The 20,676-nt window shown below is 43.6% G+C and overlaps 1 protein-coding gene across 1 annotated transcript in view; it reads left to right on the plus strand.

The window, feature by feature from the left end:
- The first annotated feature begins 8,560 nt into the window (after positions 1-8,560).
- The window catches only part of c2cd3 (C2 domain containing 3 centriole elongation regulator), a 24,337-nt gene continuing 12,221 nt past the window's right edge, over positions 8,561-20,676 (plus strand). Inside the window, exons 1-21 of the mRNA XM_048264021.1 lie at positions 8,561-8,719; positions 9,176-9,445; positions 9,610-9,767; positions 10,153-10,334; positions 10,619-10,764; positions 11,236-11,371; positions 11,650-11,799; positions 11,997-12,144; positions 12,359-12,444; positions 12,599-12,799; positions 13,236-13,333; positions 13,708-13,826; positions 14,106-14,237; positions 14,932-15,450; positions 15,996-16,147; positions 16,581-16,824; positions 17,292-17,475; positions 17,871-18,054; positions 18,415-18,587; positions 18,959-19,094; positions 19,931-20,287. Of these exons, the coding sequence (XP_048119978.1) occupies positions 8,668-8,719; positions 9,176-9,445; positions 9,610-9,767; positions 10,153-10,334; positions 10,619-10,764; positions 11,236-11,371; positions 11,650-11,799; positions 11,997-12,144; positions 12,359-12,444; positions 12,599-12,799; positions 13,236-13,333; positions 13,708-13,826; positions 14,106-14,237; positions 14,932-15,450; positions 15,996-16,147; positions 16,581-16,824; positions 17,292-17,475; positions 17,871-18,054; positions 18,415-18,587; positions 18,959-19,094; positions 19,931-20,287 (3,827 nt within the window). The 5' untranslated portion in view covers positions 8,561-8,667. The remainder of the gene's footprint in view (positions 8,720-9,175; positions 9,446-9,609; positions 9,768-10,152; positions 10,335-10,618; positions 10,765-11,235; positions 11,372-11,649; positions 11,800-11,996; positions 12,145-12,358; positions 12,445-12,598; positions 12,800-13,235; positions 13,334-13,707; positions 13,827-14,105; positions 14,238-14,931; positions 15,451-15,995; positions 16,148-16,580; positions 16,825-17,291; positions 17,476-17,870; positions 18,055-18,414; positions 18,588-18,958; positions 19,095-19,930; positions 20,288-20,676) is intronic.

The raw sequence follows: 20,676 nt of genomic DNA on the forward strand, positions 1-20,676 counted from the left end.
TGTTCCTGATTGATTAGCTACGGAATAGGCTAATACAGATTTTACAAGTTTTATTTGCTACTTGCTAGATTGACAAACGTATAATATAGGCCTACATTTAATAAGTGTTCAAAATCAATCTATGGGATTGGGGTTGGTTGGAGCAGCCAAGCTCGTCCAGGGCGGGCACAGATAACTTCCAGGACGGGCCTGGGCCCCCAAAGCCCCCCCATGCCGCCGGGACTGTGTACCGCAGAGCGGTACAAAATATGACCGCCGCCCAGTCCAGCACATTTTTTCCACAAAAATAAGTCACGCTGAAAGGCATATATGATTCTAGTCTCACTGATTTGCATTATGCACACTCAATTCTCATGGTATCTGCTAGACAACAAGTACCAAAACATGATTAGTTCATAGATTTCCCATGTAAAATACATTTTATACAACCCCACCCCCATCATGCCTGTTCATAATTCTGAGAAATTCTTGAATTGTGTGCATGTGTGCGTGTACATGTTATGTGTGTGTGGGTGTGTGTGTGCTTGTGCTTGTGTGTGTGCCTGTGTATGTGCCTGTTTGTGTGTGCATGCATGCGTACATATGTCTACTGTGTGAGGATGTGTCATAAGTATGATTACTGTGTATGTGTGTGCGTGTGTATCTGTTTATGCACATGTGTGCATATGGAATGGGTTAACATGACCCCTGGGGGCAAACATACGCAAAAAAATGGTCATCCTAGGCCCTACGGTTCTCAATATATTCACAGAAAACTCTGTTGGTGTACGGTCACTAAATGTACACATAAATTAATTTATTGTATGGCCCCCCATGAACGAAAGTCCACGAAAATTGGCATGCATTCGGAGGGTGTCATAATGATCCTACACTTTCAATTTCGTGCAGTTTTGACCATGTCAGCCAGAGATATCGTGATTAAAACACCTAATTTTTTGCTTTTTCATTTTTAACTAGGTGGCGCTATACATTAAATGAGTGGTTATGGAATGGGTTGACATGGCCCCTTAAGATCAACATACAAAAAAAAGGTGGTCCTCCTAAACCCTACGGTTCTCGGGATATTCACAGAAAACTGTGTCTGCCCTACCCTCCTTTCCGGGGTCCAGTCCAGCGGGGGGGCTACAGATCAAAATGAAAAACGATGGGTCCATGCTATCCATGTGGGGCTACATGCCCACCAAGTTTCGTGTACCCCGGTCTTTCAGTGTTCCGTGAATCCTTGACGGAAAATTTGCCATGCGAAAAAGGAAAAAAAAAAAAATCTGACTAAACCTATATGACCGCCGGGTCTAAGGGAGGTCCTCAGAGATGTGGACACCCAGAAACTTGAAGCTGGTGACACGCTCCACCTCAGTCCCGCTGATGAGGATGAGGCTGTGAAAAGTCTGCTCACCTACTGCATCACAGTGTGGTATTCCAGCTGCACCAATGCAGAAAAGAAGAATCTCCAGAGATAATTAACTCCGCACAAAGGATCGTTGGCTACCCACTCCCTTCCATGCAACAGAGCTAAAAATATTGCAAAGGATCATTCTCACCCCGGTTTCCACCTGTTTGACCTGTTGCCCTCTAGAAGAAGCTTCAGATGCATTACGGCGCGGACAAACAGACTCAGGGACAGCTTCTTTCCATAGCCATATTCACCCTGAACGTGCACATGAACTAAACCCCCCAATCTTCCCCCTCGTCTGCCTGGCCTGCCCTATTAAACTTCCTCTTTTACATATACACTATCGTTCAAAAGTTTGGGTTCACCCAGACAATTTCATGTTTTCCATGAAAGCACACTTTTATTCATCAAATGAGTTGCAAAATGAATAGAACATTATTTAGAAATAATGATTTTTATTTGAAATAATCATTTTGTTTTGCTTTCGTCAAAGAATTTGCAGCAATTACAGCCTTGCAGACCTTTGGCATTCAAGCTGTCAATTTGTTGAGGTAATCTGAAGAAATGTCACCCCACGCTTCCTGAAGCACCTCCCACAAGTTGGATTGGCTTGATGAACACTTAAATACAGTAGGCCTAATGTCTGATTTAAATGTGAGTTTTGTCTGTGGTTTGTAGTTGGAGCTGTTACTATTGCCGAGACACCTGTAGCTCTGACAGCCATTGGTTTCACGGCGGCTGGCATCTCGGCAGGCTCTGTCGCCACCAGCATGATGTCAGCGGCCGCTTTCTTAAATGGAGGTGGAGTCGCAGCCGGGAGCTTAGTGGCTGTGCTCCAGTCTGCAGGTGAGAAACCTATAAAAATGACTGCTTTTTTTTTTCATTCTCACAACTGGCGTATTGTTACTTCTCTGCACCATGCCTCTATTTCGGGGATGCAGTTCCACAGGTTTCCAATCCAATCCAAGCGGTCTGCTTTCCCCGAAAAGGGGGCGGGGACGTGGTGCAGCAAATTTAAAAGGATACCAGGCAAGCCTGATGCTTTTTCTCTACGAAGCTCCCCCTACCGTCTGCACGCGTGCGAGCCCTCGCTCGGTCTGAAGCTCTTGTCCTTTTTTTTGCATCTTCCGTCAAGGGTTTTCGCTGCTTTTTCTCCGGCTCTGCCATTTTACACACGTTTGCAACAATCGCTAGCGTTTCGTTAGCCTGCCTCTGTGCTGGGGATGCAGGATGTAAACTGATCCTGCTTCTCGCGATGTCTGAGACTTTGTGAGACTGAAGGTCGGCGGGTAGACACACTGAACTTGCAAGTGGGATATTCTTCCTTCAGGCAGTAGGGGCGGGCGAGAGAGCCTTCATTCACCCTGTAATGAGTCACTTAACCATATACTGACTTACGAAGATGATTAAATAACACGAAAACGTTGCCTGGTGTCCCTTTAAAGTTCCCGGATGTGCCACTGGTCTAGCATATTTTGACTTTAATCACAAATTGGTGGTATGCAGGACTTCCAGCTACTGTTTGGAGAAGATATTTCCTCTCAATTTATGGAAGTGGGGAATTTTTCTGAAGCCAGAAATCATCAAAGAATCCAAGAACCTCACCAAGACACCCATGTTGGACTCTTGATTTCCGAACACCACTTTATGATCTGCGGCCATATGCAACGCATTTTGGGCCCTTATCGGGCATCTATAACTGCGCGTGTGCAAGGCTTCACAACACCGACCTCGCTCCAGCGGCGAGATCACAACACATGATTGGTACCGTGTATTCACAACACATCACATGATTGGCACAATGTATTCACATGTTGCCTGTTGGCCACGGAAGGTGCTGAGATGTGGATACACTACCCCAGAGCACTGTAGACAATCACATAAATACGCCAGTCCAGTACGTATACATGTTTTTATATTTTGCCAGAATTTCCTGATGTTTAGACATGATTGTTACAATTCATGAATGGATTTTTTTTTTTAAATAATGAGGAACAAATGTAATGCCTTTAGTATATTGCTTTTTATGAATGTCAGCTGTATTGTTTCAAACTAGATTGTGGATTTTATCCAAACATTACAATGCTTTTTTGACACTGTCTTGCAGGTTTGAAATAAAATATGTTGAACCTTGAGTTGTTGTCTAAATCTATTGGTGTAAAATAATTTCTAAATGAATTCATTTTGTTTTGTAGTCATAGGTGTTAAATGTTATTTTGGTGAGCGTACAAACCTAACAGTGTTGCATAATTTCTGCATAAGAGTAGTTGTACTCTCAAAATCTGTATTTCTTTATATTTTGGAGATAATATTTATCTTTAAAGTGGTACATTTTACCTTATCAGGTGCTGAAAGGACACTGAATCAGAGTTTTCATTTTATTATTTCAGTGTTGCAGAAGTTACTATTACGGGTGTTGAAGTTACTCAAATTAGTGTCAAATGATGCCTCTGAAAGAGTGCATTTGAAAACTTGTGGTGTTAGAAATTGAACTCTGTGATAGTGTAATAAAAAACCTAAGGACATTTATCCTGCAGAGGAGTTGCTGATTATATCTCGTGACAATGCTCTTCAGCTGTGCTCCATATGTGCCGCTCGCCTCTCGCCTAATCACTTTTAACCGTCATTGCCAATTTGCAAATTGTGGTGAATAACTAATCATTGTGAGATGTATTTCATAATATATAATTTTGTTTTCCATTGTAATCTTGTGTAATTTGTAATGTGTTGCATGGATGTGCGCTGGTGTGCGTTTCTGTGGATGAGAGAAGCAGGGTGTAGCTATGCACCCGCCCATATCACTGTTGAAAAAGCGCTCTTAAAACATATAAACAACTCGCCATGGATTTCTGACTAGGTTTCTCTTGGTCAGTGGCGTAATGCGTTTTAGGTAGTGTATGATAGCGATTTTTAGATAATGCGCTAGACCCCTCCTTAGGCCGTTCATTGCCACACCCCTTAGCGCATTGCTCAATAAAAGAGATGGGCATGGCGAAAAACTTGAGTGTACGATAGGAATAAGCTTTGCGTCATGATGATTATATGCTTTGCGCTGCGCTTTAGATCATGATGGGGCCCACTGAGTAAAACGTATTCATATCTAACCGTGATGTTAAGAAAGCAATTTCCTTACATTTTGTTTGTTTTTCTTTTATGTGTGTTAATGCGTGTTTGGGTTCCTGCCTGGCACAGGAGCAGTTGGGTTGTCTGCAGCAGGTGCACCTGTCGTGGGAACTGCAGGTATAAGTATACTCTTTTGATCCCGTGAGGGAAATTTGGTCTCTGCATTTATCCCAATCCGTGAATTAGTGAAACACACACAGCACACAGTGTACACACAGTGAGGTGAAGCAAACACTAATCCCAGCTAATCCCTGTATCGCTGTGTGGGGCGGAAGCTGCACTGAATACAACAGGAAAGCCCTGCAGCACATAGTGAACACAGCTGGAAGGATTATTGGTGCTTCTCTCCCCTCCCTGAAGGACATTTACACCTCCCACCTCACCCTCAAGGCATGCACCAAAATTGTGAGTGATGCAAGTCACCCCGCCACAATTTGTTTGATCTACTGCCCTCTGGGAAGAGGTACAGAAGCCTGCGCCCCCAGCACCACCAGACTCACCAACAGCTTCATACACCAGGCTGTTAGGATCCTGAACTCTCTCCCCCCTCTCCCCCCTCCACCCTCAGCTACATAACATCCTGGACTTTTAGACCCAAAATGGCTGCCTTGCACTACTCCACTTGCACTACTCCAGTGTTTCTCAAAGTGTGGTCCGCAAGCTATCCCAAGTGGTCCGTGAGCAGACGTAGGTAAAAAAGGTAACGAGGTAAAAAATAATATAGATGAGTTGTTTGCAATATTGAACCAACTTGTATGTAAATCCAATCAATTCTGCAACACTGCCTATGTAAGATATGCCAACTTAAATCATATGAATCCTCTGACACAATAAGTAAGGTGCAAAGACAATTAGCAAGCTGGTTAAGTGGTCCTTGGTCTGAAAAAGTTTGAGAAACACTGCACTACTCCACTTGTACACTTGCACACTTGCAACTTGTTGTTGTTGTCCTGTTGTCCTGAACACTTCTGAACACACCTCTGCTGCTCTTACATAACTTGCACCACTATGCCACTTGCATACTTAGGTCAAACAAAACTACCTCAGCCATTTATTGGCCTGACTTTTGCACTATTATATTGACTGTCTACTGTATGCACAATTGCACAATTTCTACCAAATTTTGCTGCTCTTATTTCTTCATTGTATGTGCCTTCTTATTTTTACTTTTTATATTGTTTACTTGAATGTTATGTTTGTCTGTGGACCTAATTGGTAAAATATGTCTTGTCTCCACCGTGGGATAGTAGGAAACGCAATTTCAATCTCTTTGTATGTCTTGACATGTGAAGAAATTGACAATAAAGCAGACTTTGACTTTGATCCCTAACAGCGGCGCTCGGGGAGCAGTGAGGGTTTAGGTGCCTTGCTCAAGGGCACTTCAGCCGTGCCTACTGGTCGGGGTTCGAACCGGCAATCCTCCGTTTACGGGTCCGAAGTGCTAACCAGTAGGCCACGGCTGCCCCAAGGTGGTACTATAGGGGCTATTGTGGGCGGACTCCTGGCTGTAGGAAACCATAAAAAACCTCCCAACCAATGGCTATGCGGGAAGCAGCCCAAGCAATGACAATAATGGAGATGACCCTGAAGAGTCTGACAACCCTGATGAGTCTTTAGATCCTGATGAGTCTGAAGATGAACAGATGAATGTATTAAGCTCTGAGATTGAATCCACAAAAAAAAACAATAACATAAAAAAATATCATGCACTGGAAAATCATTCAAATCTGTAACTAGAATCACTGAGCACTACTGAGTGGGAATCTTTATGGGTGTCTATGATTAAATTTGTTATTTTAGTATAACAACTGAGAACATGCAGTTTAATGAGCAGTAGGAGTTCATTCATCCTCCATCAAAATGACCAGAACTGATCTGGTGATAGTAACTTTTGCTATGCAAAATATGCACACAGCTCTGAGCTCACAAATATGGAGAGAATGGTACCACAGCAAAACTTAACAATAGGTACAGTAATGCATTTTAGGATATGTATGATAGCGATTTTTAGATCATGCGCTAGACCCTCCTTAGGTCGTTAATTGCCACACCCCTTGGCGCGTTGCTCAATAAAAAATAGACGTGCAAGATAGGAATAAACTTTGCGTTGGGATAATAATCTGCTTTCCACCAGGTTTTGCGTCACGAAAATAGGGCCCATACGTGTCAAGGACTTTGAGAGGTTGTATTTGTCTTTTGGCATATTTAGATATGAGGTTAATTTACATGCATGGTTAAAAGCCAAATAGCTTTTTTTCAAGTTTGTGATGTGTTTTGGTGACTTGTTCCTAATAAGTGTGACATTACAGTAGGGATGCATATTATGGAATCACCACTCTTGGATCACAGATGTCCCTAAAAACTATTTTTATTTAACAGATGGCTTTGTTAAACAGCTAAAAAAACAATTCACAGAATTGGGTGTTTCGGCAACTAGGGTCACTTTTGCTGTCCTTAAATATGGCTCGATGGTGTTTTAAGCCCCCAACGTCGTCTTCCAGGCAGCGCTGCCACCCTAACCTTAACCCATGCCTAACCCTAGCGCCATCCATCAGCGCTGCCTTGAAGACAACGTTGGAGGCATAAAACACCAAGAAACTTGAATATGACAAAATCAACCCCTGTAAAAAATCATTCACAATCTGTAAAACATGTTCACATAGCTACACAACATTGCATAGTTGTTAAGATTTGAATCCGGAACATCAGTGATTGTGATGAATCTTACATTGTTAAAACTTTAAAATGATAACTCAAACACCTTAAGTAAAATAAAAGGCCTATAATTTACAAGACCATTACTGTGTGTTTTTAAACATTAATTTCTGAAGAAACGCTGTTTGACTTATGGTTCACTTTAAGCGCATTGAATCTTTACATTCTCATAATGCCCTTTTACAAGTCTTGCTTGTTTGAGCTATATTGATATAATAATATTAACAATAATATGTGCGATATTAAGTTGTTGCAGCCTTCATTGCTTTGGAAATGGAAGTGTGTAATGACATGTTGCTTACCTTGTATGACGCCCTGGGCGACCACCCCCCTCAGAATGAACTACATTCCAGTTCCTGTCCCCTGACCTCAACCCCTTTGAAAACTTGTGGCGTGACATTAAAAATGCAGTTTCTGAAGCAAAACAGGAACTGTGAAATGTAGTTTGTTCATTTTGGGCCTGTTTATAGGTGCCAGAAGTTAGTTGACTAATGCAGCACTTATAAAAAAAAACAATGTTTTTTGCAAATAAATAGCCTATTAGTTCAGTGATTTAAAGTGAGGTTAAATTATTAGGGGGGGAATGTAGTTTGTCAACTGTTTGAGTTTGAAGAGACAAACTAAATTCCTTTCCTTTGCTTCCTGTAAAAAAATGATGCAGACTTACTTTGAAATGTGGAAATAAAAACTTTAACAGAACTTGGACGGAACAGGGTTCCGGAGGACGACTCTCCCCACCATCTTATCCTGATCTGAGGGTTCTGTGGAGGCTTTTTATTCACTTTTTTTTAACACACTGCTATTTATTTTTTGAACACTGAACTGGCTAAACATTTGCCAATAAGCCTAGGTTCTGTTGTGGGACATTTCAGACTAGGGCAGTGGTTTTCAAAGTGGGGGCAAAAAAAGCAACAAATAAATACATTAGGATTAGCTTAATGTATTTTTTACATTTGCCGTAGCCTAGTATTGTCGATGGGTTCCTCAAGGGTGTCCTTGGCCAGAACCTAGTGGTATTTGGGGGGCCTTGTCGTGGAAAAGTTTAGGAACCCCTGGCCTATAGGGCTTCTGTGTTGAAAGAAACAACTTCCATTAGGCCCGCCCATGACGCCGACGCTATATATTCAGACAGTTATCTTTATAATTTTCATTTATATTCGATTATAGTGGGCTAAACAGAAACATTTATTGACTAAATCACGAATCTGCATTAGCCTACAATCACACAACAATCAGCTGGCGCGACTGTTTTGAAAGAGCCTTTCCCATAATTCCTTGAGTGAAAAGCTCGTCTTTTCATTGGAGGACGAAACCAGAAAAAAAAAAGTTGTTGCTCAGTTGCGCGCTGTGTTTGTATGAACTGTCACATCACTCAGCGATAAGCAAAAGCTAAAGGATTATGGTATTGTTACACAAGTTAGGTATATTTGCAAGGAATGAAGAATAAAAAATCTAAATCTACAAAGACTGGAGTCAACAGAAAGAAAGGCAAGTTAACATTCGTCACCCTCGACATCCAACATCCGTAGAGGTTAGCTATTGAACAGTTGAGATTGTTTAGCTGTTGCCGTTAGGTAAAGTAACTAAGTTGCTAAGCTAAGTGATAGCAAGCTAACAAACGAACATGCTATAGATAGAAATAATCTGGAGTGAGAAGCATTTCAAGGATAGTTTAATCTCATTAAACAGTTTGTATCGTAACGAGACCTCAAAAAAAGCTTACTAGACTTCTTTGAGGGTTGGTAAGTTTGTCAAAATCTAACGTAACGTATACCAACAGTGTTGAATCTGGCTTAGGAGTTAGAAGCTAGCCATCTAAACTATGGTCTTTGTTAATGCAGAAGACAAATCCTCACTGTAAACTTAGCTTCAGAATAAATGGACGAATGCATTTTTTGTACGCCCACTGCCTTTGCCATTAACGAACGACACCTCTCCTGACAGTTCCCAGTGATGTGTCTCCCTCGACAAGTCTCCCACCGCTTGTGGAGGGACAGTTGCGGTGCTTTCTCCGAGTGACCGTGAGCAGGGTCCTGTGGACGATTACCAAGCCTCCACAGAACCCTCAGATCAGGATAAGATGGTGGGGAGAGTCGTCCTCCGGAACCCTGTTCCGTCCAAGGGATGGGTCTCTTGTGGCACAGAAGGGTATTCAGTCCACTGCCCGCTTTCCTGTTCGCTGTGGACCAAAGCAGTTCGCATCCTATTTGACAGGTAAACCTGAAAGGGCACTCTCTTTCTGTGCTTGTACATCACTGCACTCCACTTATGTGCAAGCATATTCGTGCTCTGGACGTTATTATCTTATTGCAGTGATGTGAATTCATATGTAAAATGCTGGGAACCTGTTGAACTAATTCTACTCTGTCTCGATGCAGATATGGGCACCCTTGTTCTGGATGTTGTGACCAAACCTGACCACTTGCCTGTGGCCCGAGCTCAGATCACTGGACTGTCACGTCTCTCCCTGTCCAACTCCATTGGTGGATTCTTCACAGTGGTTTCGCCTACATCGGAAAAAATGGGAGAACTACAGGTGTGTGAGGATGAGGGATTAGACTATTTTATCTCAGAAATCTTAGTGTACTGATATGTTACCGTGTGTAGGTCTCAGTCAATTCCCGTGTACAGCCCATTGAAAATGGTTTTATTCTTACATGTTAATGTTTTAAAAATAGTGTACTCAATCAAATATCCAAAAGAAGAAATCTGCGCCTTACACATTGGCGGTCATCAGTGTTGGTGCGTGCTATGCACTTAGGATGGGGTCACTCAAAGCATTCCGTGCATTCAGTTCCATTTAGAACTGATTTACACATTACGTTTCAACATCTAGTATGCAAATCAAATATTCATCAAATATTCTCTTATTTAACGGCTACATGTAGTTATGCAATGTGATGTGATGAATCCTCCATCAGGTGGCGCTTGCGTTGGAGCCTCTAGCGGAGTCCTATGACAGCAGCAGCTCATTCCCCACCCCTGACATGAGCCTGGATGCTGCACCGAAGACCCTGCCTGATCAGAATGTCCTGCTGGTGCCATCCAGGCCTCGCTCTCTCTCCGGCAAGGAGTCACTGACCAGCGGCACTAATACACCACGGTAAGCAATCCAGAGGGACGATAGCATCTAGCAGAGAACATGACAGAGAAGTTTATGTGTACTACTTTTCAGTTATAGTTTGACATATAGTAGGTCAAATGCATATGTGAAGAAATCTTAATTTTGATATGAATGGTGGAAATTGCATTACTATAAACCAGCTAGTGTCTCCTGAAGATTATTGTTGTTTTAGTAAGCAGAACTACCAGTAATGTTATGTTATTTATTACATTATTGATGATTATTGTTATCGTGACTCCTTTTTTGGCTGTGGATCATTACAGGGGAGTAGATCACCTATACTTTCCGGAAAATTCGAGAGGTCTGTTGGGTCATGGTCAGTTCGGACCAGAGGAAGGGAGACCTACAGGAGCTCCAGATAGGCCCCTCGCCTCTGCTCAGAACCAACAACCAAACGACCTCCTCACAGGTTAGGCTGCAAGAGTGAAACGTAATAATAATGTAAAAGTAACGTAATTGTAATCTAATAGTAACGTAATAGTAATGCTGCATGTAAATCATAAAGTGCATGTGTTTCATATATGTTGTGCCAATTACATGGACATAATATATGTTATTTACATGGATACATTCAGTGCATCTTTAAATGTACCGGTATGTGATATACACTAACAGAACACTTGCTGGGTTAGATGAGCACTTGGTCACAGCAGTGGCACAGTAGAATGTGATCCCTCACTTACAAATGATTTACAGTAGGTGATTTCATACAGTGCAGTTCATAATACAATAAAGACATACAATGCAATGTAGTATGTGAACCATCATGAAATTGAACATGTTAGAGTATTGTTGTAGCTGCAATAATGGTTATGTCACTCACTGGTGTAGGCAAACTGTGTTGTGCTGCTTCACCTTAAAATGATCTCTCCTTGTCCAGCTTTGCTTGAGCGTGGCAGCAAACTGCGGGAAGCCATGGTGATGTCATCACTGAGGACTGAGCTGGACTGTGAGCCAGTGCTGAAGGACACAGCATTAACCCTGCCAAAAGACAACATCAGATCTACCTCTTTACCGTGAGTAGAATCACAGCTTTATAGTCTGCAATATAGTTCTAGTCAGGCATCTTCCAAGGCTGTATTGATCATGATGACTTTTGATGTTTTTATTTTATTTTTTCAGGATACTTAATGCTAAACAAAAATCATAGTGCTACACAGGAAATTGGAAATATGTTTTGGGTTTAGATTTTCAGTCGATTACCTTTCTCGATTAGTACAGTTCAGTGAGTACAGTGCAGTTGGTTTAGGTGTAAAGCTTGTGTATAAGTATCTCTTGCGTTTCTCCTTCTCAGGCCGCTTCTGCCTTCTTCTGGGAAGTTATTTCATGAACTCCTGAGCTCTGGCATCAGCCTGCCACAACGCCCACACAGTCCCACTGCCCCAGACATCCCAGAATGCACCGCAGACAATGAGAACAGAGCTGTGGAGCTGCTGCTGGGCAGGTGAGATGATCGAGATGGAACTGCATTATGTAAACAGTTAAAGGAATACTGAAATTAATTTGTTTTCATATACGGAATGAATGAACTCTGTGTTTATGCGTATTCCCATGATTAATGCATATTCCCGTTATTAGTTACGTTTTGAGATTATGGAGCAACTTCCTGCGTCCTGATCTATCCCTGGTTTTTCTCTACAGTATAAATGGCTCGCTGCTGGATGCTTGGGATGGAGAGGGCTCCCCTCCTCCATCACTGTCTGCTTACAGTAGCCTGTGTCTGGACAGCGAGCTCAACGACCCGCAGTATGACGAGAGCCTCCTGGAGAACCTGTTTTACAAAGCTCCGGTCAGTAAACCAACGTACTGGTCAGTAAGCCAAAGCTCCAGTCAGTTAATTAAGCTCTGGGCAGAATACAACATGTCCTGTCAGTAAATGGGACTGATGTAGCGTCAAGCACGTTTATACGGTCTCCAAACATACTCTGACTTTGAGCATAGTATGCCATGCCAGGCCCTTTGCACGGTAAACTGTATACTTTGCTTTGGCTGGTCTTTTCTAGATTTCTGACTCAAGTGACCATGATGGTGAACTGGAGGATGGTGGGAAGTCCCTCCGAGGCAAGAGAGAACGCACCAAACAGGGCAGGTCAGTTGTGAAAACATTTCTGTAAAAACGTTAAAACATAGCATAGAACGAAGAGGGCATTAATGAGTAATTATGGTGCATAGAAAAACATGAAAAAAAGTTCAATAAAAATTCATACATTTGATGTGATGTTTTCTATGTGAACTCCACACAGAGTCCCAGAGGACCAACGGGTTCCAGAGGGCAGGAACGTGCTGGCCGGGCTCAGCCTGGATCAGATCACCATGCTGGGAGGGATGCGACTAGCACGGGTAACCGTCCACTCCCTGGCGGTTCCGGCAGATAGCTCCGTCACAACACCACAGAAGATGACGGGCAAAGGGAGGCCACCCAGACCAGTCTCCAGCAAGAGATGGTACTGCCCTTTGATTTCAGTCATTTAATAGAGTAGAATATCGCTACTGTCATTGCCCAAGTGCAACGAGATGAAGTGTGCAGCATCCATACACTATAGCGTAAAAATCAATAAATAGGATAAATACTAATAAAGTAAGAAACATTATAGCCTAATTAGTATTCACCATTCGTAAATTATACAACAGTTCAGATGTACAATGCAGCAACACAATCATAACAGTACAGAAGTCCCTGCTAAAAGCCATGAAGCCATGAAGACACAGCTGAAAAGTAGAACCCTGTCAACTCGGAAAATGAAACCCGTAGCTATCCTTGTGTGCGTTTCTGATTTCTAATAGCGTAGATTGCACACAGCAGGCCGATCTCCATAAAAAGGTGACATCTGCGTTCAGTTGTGACTGTTGTTTTATTGTCTGTGTGCCCTCCTGGTTCAGCTCCTACTCTGTGGAGTACGTGTTCCCCGAGTCTCCATCTAGTCAGACTCCACCAGCAGAGGTCACTCGAGTCGTCTCCAGCAAAGTCACTGGAGGAGGTGAGTGTGTTCGCATTCTATACGATTCATCTGCCTTTTATGAATTAATTTCCACCTTACCGGGTAGTGGCTGCTCTGAAACTGTTTTAAGTGGGTTGGTTCTGGATCTGATGAAGGCCTTGTAGGCCGAAACGTTATCGCCTATTAAACATTTGTTTTCATTTACTCGAAGTTTGCGGCACCTTCCTTCTCTGACTTAAGTGGGTGGTTACCTACAGTTGCTGTTTTTCTTTTCTGTTTGTAGTTGGTTGCTGCTCTGTATCTGTTTTTAAGTCCTCTGGTGAAACATGTGGTGTTGAAGGGTCATAATTGATTAAAATACTTGGTTGATAAAAGTATTTTTGTTTGTTTGTTTGTTTGTTTGTTTGTCACAGTTGTGAAGTTTCTGCAGCGCACTGTGTTTCCTGTTCACTTCAGTGGAGCTGCCTTAGAGCAGTGGTGGCAGACAGACCTCACCCTCAAAATATACTCCAGGAAGAGCTCTCAGATGAAGGTGTGGTTGGTGAACCCAGCACGACTTCATAACCCTTCATAACTTCATAATCCAACATAACCCCTTTATAACCCAACATAACCCCTTCATTACCCAGCATAACCCAGCACGTCCCATTTATAATCCAGCATGACACCTTCATAACCCCTTCATAACCCAACATAACCCCAGCATAACCCAACATAACCCCTTTATAAGGGCATTTTGAACAAACTATAGAACTGGAAATATTGAAAGAGACCTATTTATTGAGTAATTCTCATGTCTTTTTTTTTCCAGCCTGTTCTCCTAGGTACAGCAGCCTTTCCATTGCGGCCTGTATTAGAGAGTGAAGACCTTGGCCATATTATTTCATTGCCTGTTCAAAGTGTCGAGGGATCTGCTGCCAAACAGGGAGTTGGCCCTCTAAAGGTACCAGGCTACTCAGACAGATTACTCTCCCATTATTGGTTCTGTGTGTCTTCAAAATGGCCTCAGTAGGTTATTTATGAACCCTCTTCATTTTTACACACTCTCTTAGACCCTAACACTTAGCCCGTTAGTTTTAAAGAGCGGTGAAGTGGCATTAGTGTCCCAGGGTTTCTCAGGTGGTGCCAAATAGTCCTGAAATTAAAGCGGAGTGTCTGCTCACTGGCATGCTTTCATGCACTTGCATTTATTCTGCATGACTTGTCTTAGACTTTAAGGCCTGATTTCCAGTACATGGATTAAGCCTAGTCCTGGACTAAAAGGGCACTTCAGTGGAGAAACAAAGCTTTTGGTCTAGGACTAGGCTTAATCCTGGTACTGGAAAGGGATGTAAATAAGAACATTGGTGTTTGTTAACAGTGTGCACACACACTTACACACACACACACACACAAATACAACAGGTGTTTATTACTCATGGATGCAAAACAAAACAAAACAAAACAAAAAACAATTTCAAAATGGCTGTTGTGCTTTCACAAGTGTGCAAGTTAATGTCATTACTTCGTCCATGATTTTATTGATCATGTGAACACTTTGCGGCGGCGCTCATAATCTAGCAGTGACTTATAATGTAGTAGGAACACTGCATTTCCCCAAGTGCGAGTCACAGCCCCTTTGTGCCCTGTCCATTCAGGTGTCCATTCAGCTGGCTGTGGACAGTCAGGATTTCACCACCAAGAAGAAGCCCTCAGCAGGCTCCAAACCCACTCTCAGCCCACACAAACCCCTCAGTCCTCATCGCCCGGACCCAGACCCAGACCCATTCTCCAGACCTCAGTCCACTGCCCTGGGCGCTGAGCGCGACCCTCCAGCACCGTCGCAGCAGCAGCAGGGCGGCAGGACATCTCGCAGGGACGCTAGCCCCGCGCCAATCGTCACCTTCGCCCAGGGCATCCAGCCAGCCCACCCCAGGAGCAGCCCACCTCGGCCGGGCATGAGGGCTTCCTCACGGGGGCCTGCGGAGGTGGAGGAGGAGGAGAACGAGGTGCTGCTGCACGCCTTACTCATGGTGCCTGATGGGAAGGACTTGAGCTGTGGTCCTTCCTTTCAGCCGCCCAATGTTTACCTCAACTGTAAGCTGTTCGGGTCGGACGAGACCGCCAGATCGGTAGTCAGCTGGGGTCAAACCAACCCCGCCTTCAGCTTCATACAGGTGAGCAGTGCTGTTTACCTAATTACCACTTATTATGAGTGGCACGTCAGTGGATTATCGTGCAATTTGTGTCATTGCTGTATTCGCTGCTGGCAATTGGTCTCCTCTGCTCCACTGCCATTTGGCAGCATATGATGGAGGATTATGATTCATATTCCCCCCGGAGCGCTATCTCTCCTGCCAGGAAAGTTCTGCTCAAGCAGTACAGCATGTGGCCAAGTGGGGCTCCAAAATAATATTCCATAAACATGGGAATATATGATGTAATGCAAAATACTCCGGTGGACGCGGCCAATGAAAATTATTTAAGATGTTTTTCATCACAGATGAATGAATGCGTTTGGATGTGTCCCTGCTTGTGTATTAGTGTGCAAATTGTCTGTTATTTTCTGCGTGCACGAGCACGTGTGTGTGTTCCTACATTAATTTGTAATTCATGAATTGTTTCTGTGCTTTTTTGATCTGCTAGTTTATTTTTGTATGTGCATTAATTCTTGTTTGTGTGTGTGTGTGTGTGTGTGTGTGTGTGTGTGTGTGTGGTACAGGTAGCGCCTGTGGCGTTAACCCATCGTCTGCTGGAGCGGATGAAGAACAACATGATGGTGATTGAGGTGTGGCTGAAGGCGGGCGGTCAGAGTGAGGACCGGCTGCTGGGCCTGGTCAAACTCCCCCTGCACCAGTTCTACATGTCCTTCAGGTCAGGGCCCAGCACGGGAACACCTCTCTCAGACCCGTCAACACAGCCCAACCCGCTAGATATAGTAACGCATTAAGATATCAGTTACCATAAAATATGTACATGTACAGGACAGTATTTTACGTTTTTGGTGCTGTTGTTTTATGATGTTTGTTTTTTTGTTTCATAGACTTATGTAAGGGTGCATTGTTTGAAAATGTGGGCTATTGCTGGTTGAAGATTGTTATTACATTTATACTGGTTGAAGATTGTTATTACATGATTACATTATAATACTCACACAGTTAGTTAATGAAACATAATAAAAGGTAATAAATGTTTAATATCAACAGTCCAAAACATATTAACAGGTAATAATGATATATTGTTACAAAGATAAGAAAGAGTTATTAGTACAATGCAATATTGACCTGTTTACTCTTTTGATTTGCAGGGACAGCAAAATCACTCACCTTCTCCTTCAGGCCCAGTATCCTGTGGTGGCAGTGGACAGCCACATGCCCATCGTAGATGTTTTTTCAGGCAGTGTACGGGGCAGCCTCAGGGTCCTTCTGGCCATGGGCATGGCACAGCAGATTGTGTCACTGCAGCGGATGAGGGAGGAAGAAATGTACCCAGTCACCCAAGTTCCAAGACCCAGCCATTTACTGGACCAGATACCTCAAAGAGACACAAAGGTCACAAAACATCTTCTGGGTGTTGTTGTTGTTGTTCTTCTTCACTTCTTCTTCTGTAATATACACACTGCTATACTAGCCTAAGGTTATGTGCAAATACCGTTAAATATTATATTAAATAAATTATATAACGAAATATTACATAAAAACAATATTAAACTCGTTTTCTTTGTCTTGTGGAAAAACGCCCGAAATGAATCAATATGTTTATTTACATGTTTGGTGATTTAAATATAGGCTATTGGTCAGATCAGAGCAGTAAATCTAATGCATACGCCAGTCCTTAAGATTGACATGATTTTTTGATACGTTTATGGCTGTCAGCACCAGATGTAAAGGCTAAGGAATTGCAATCAATTCCTGAATCGCAATCAGTTGAATAATTGTGATAATCAAATAGTAACCCAACAATGATTCATAGGTCTCATGAATGTAGTCTGACCTCTGTGTGTGTGCTGTCCGTACAGGTCAGTGTGGGTGTGGCGGAGGCTCTCGTGGAGCACGTGTTTGTGGTGCGGGTAGAAAAGGTGCGGGGTCTTGCCCCTCTGCAGTCCACTGTATGGGGGGAGGCAGACTGCTACATCCAGTACTCCTTCCCCACCCAAGAGAATGAGGCCAAGCAACAAGCTGACCCAGACATTGTGGAGAGCAGTAAGCACTGTTTCATGTGACATTTATTTGTTTGGAAAATACTATACTGTATGTGTTATGCTGTACATCTTAGGAGAGAAATTCTGTTGTGGGAAATTATTGTTTTTCACAAAATAGAGGGTCCTATCAGCTTTATATATATATATATATATATATATATATATATATATATATATATATATATATATATATATACAAACATGAATACATGAATTTGTCATACATGAATGACAAATTCCCCACTGAAGTTCTATTGTATCTCCTATTACAACCACACAGAAATTATGTTTGAGTTGAGTATAATGGGTTTAATTATCCAAAGCCACATTCTGATGACTTAACCTTGTTGTCATGGTGCCTCACCCCCCCCCCTTCCGCCTGCTGTCCTCCCCCAGGTGTGACTCTGAGGCCGTTCCGCACGGCCACCACCCTGTGTGTGCCAGACCCCGTGTTCGGCCACAGCGAGACCCACGTGCTGCTGGCGCCGCCTGGGGTGCCCGTCCAGAAGCTCCTCCTCAGCTCCCTCTCCAGCCAGGGCCTCCGCAGCGGTGGGGGCATCCAGTTCGATGTGTGGTGCAGGTGAGCAGTATGTGTTTGTCTCTCTCTCTCTTTCTTTCTTTCTTTCTTTCTTTCTTTCTTTCTTTCTTTCTTTCTCTCTTTCTTTCTTTCTTTCTTTCTTTCTTTCTTTCTTTCTCTTTCTTTTTTCTTTTTTGGTTTTGTCTGTTGTTGTGGTCCGATGTGTTCTGTATGATAATCCACTAGGGGGCGCCATCAGTTCACATGTAACTTAAATATCAAGCAGAGCTAGTGAGAAGCAGAAGCAGAACAATACAATTTAATCATCTGAAAGATATCATTCCAATTCCAATGCTTGCTGTATAAACTCATTGATGGGCGTAAATCTCTCCCATTGGTTCTCTGCTCCTCTCCTGTGTGTAGGTATTACTACCCCAACGTGCGGGACCAGCATGTAGCCAGAGGGCTGTTGCTGCTTCCAAAGCTGTGTGGGTTGGTCACCATGCAGAGGCAGCAGCAGACAGAGGCCCAGCTGATCTCCATGCCACTCATACCCAGGACAGAGGGCAACACCACTCACCAGCCAGCACCCTCAGGTACTCCCTCTTGGTCTGTTTATCTCTCTCTCTTTCCCTCTCTCTCTATCTATCTATCTATCTATCTCTGTCTCTCTTTTTCTTTCTTTTTCTTTATCTTTCTCTCTGTCTCTCTCTCACTCTATCTATCTCTGTCGCTCTTTCTCTCTCTCTGTCTTTTTCTTTCTCTCTTTCTTTATTTCTCTTCTCTCTCTCTCTCTCTCTCTCTCTCTCTCTCTTTCTCTCTCTCTCTCGCTACATGGGCAAAGCTGGCACCTTTGGGGCTTTTTTGTAAGCCAACTTCAGAAGTCTATTGCAATAAATTGAACTCTAGTGGACCTGCATGTACATGTTTAAAGTATAAACACTGGCCTGACTCCTCCTGTGCTCAGGCTTCCTGGACGTGAGCCTCCAGTATAAGCACCGTCCGCTGAGGAGCGCAGGGTCCAGAGGTGGTGCGGGAGCCGGGCGATTCGTCACCCTGCTGGTGCAGATACACAGAGCAGCAGGCCTGAAAGCTGCCGCACGGTGAGGCCGCCACACGCACACACACACACACACACACACACACACACACACACGCACACACACGCACCTACATACACACACACACACACACACACACACACACACACACACACACACACACACACACACACACACACACTTACATACACACTCACTTACATACACACACACACACACACTTACATACAAACACAAACACACACACACACTTACTCTCGCACGCTCATACACACACATACACACACACACACCCTTACTCTTGCACGCACACACATATATACACACACAATCACACACACACACACACACACACACACACACACACACACACACACACACACACACACACACACACACACACACACACACACACACACACACACACACACACACACACACACACACACACACACACACACACACACACACACACACACACACACACACACACACACACACACACACACACACACACACACACACACACACACACACACACACACACACACACACACACACACACACACACACACACACACACACACACACACACACACACACACACACACACACACACACACACACACACACACACACACACACACACACACACACACACACACACACACACACACACACACACACACACACACACACACACACACACACACACACACACACACACACACACACACACACACACACACACACACACACACACACACACACACACACACACACACACACACACACACACACACACACACACACACACACACACACACACACACACATGTACCAGTACATTACAGCATCTTTTATCTAGATGTGTGAAGATCCTCTGTGTTTTTCCTCCATCCAGGGATCCAAGGCTGGTTTGGTCTCTCTCTGCCCCAAGACATGAGCCCCTCTCAGGCTTCCCACTGCTCCGTAGGGGGCCTGGAGCTCTCCCTCAGTTTTGCACACCACTCTGACCGCGACCGCATGGTCAAGGCCGCCCGTGGCATCGGCTGGGAGCCGGACCATGGGGATGAAGATGATGATGATGGTGAAGATGCAGCTGATGAGGACGAGGGTGCCAGAGCGAGGAGCGTGTCCGTGACGGTGGCCGTGCCTCGAGTCTGGCTGCCGCTGCACAGCCTCGTGCTGCCCGGCGACTCTGACCTGCTGCGCTCCACCTACTGCTACTTCAGGTGAGGGCTGCTGGGCAATACACGTGTGTGTGTGTGTATATGTATATATATATATATATATATATATAACATATTGCAATTTTAGTATGTCAATATTGTCATCTTGTCATGTTATGTTTTTTTTTCAATAACAATATAAATGTCAATATAAAAATTGTACCATTTATCACATCGGCTAACCATTGTACCATTTATAAGTCACATCGGCTAACCATCTTGACAGCAATGTAAACACAATACAAGTTGGTCAGTCCTGACCTTCATAACAATTTATGCAGACCCTCATTGGTGGTTAACTGTTCATCCTAGCCTACAGTTTGAATTCCTCTTTCTGCCCACTTGCTCTACAAAATGACTATGTATACAGTCATTGGTTCTACATGTGAACT

Source organism: Alosa alosa, chromosome 15 (assembly GCF_017589495.1).
Source record: "Alosa alosa isolate M-15738 ecotype Scorff River chromosome 15, AALO_Geno_1.1, whole genome shotgun sequence".
NCBI classification, from domain to species: domain Eukaryota; kingdom Metazoa; phylum Chordata; class Actinopteri; order Clupeiformes; family Clupeidae; genus Alosa; species Alosa alosa.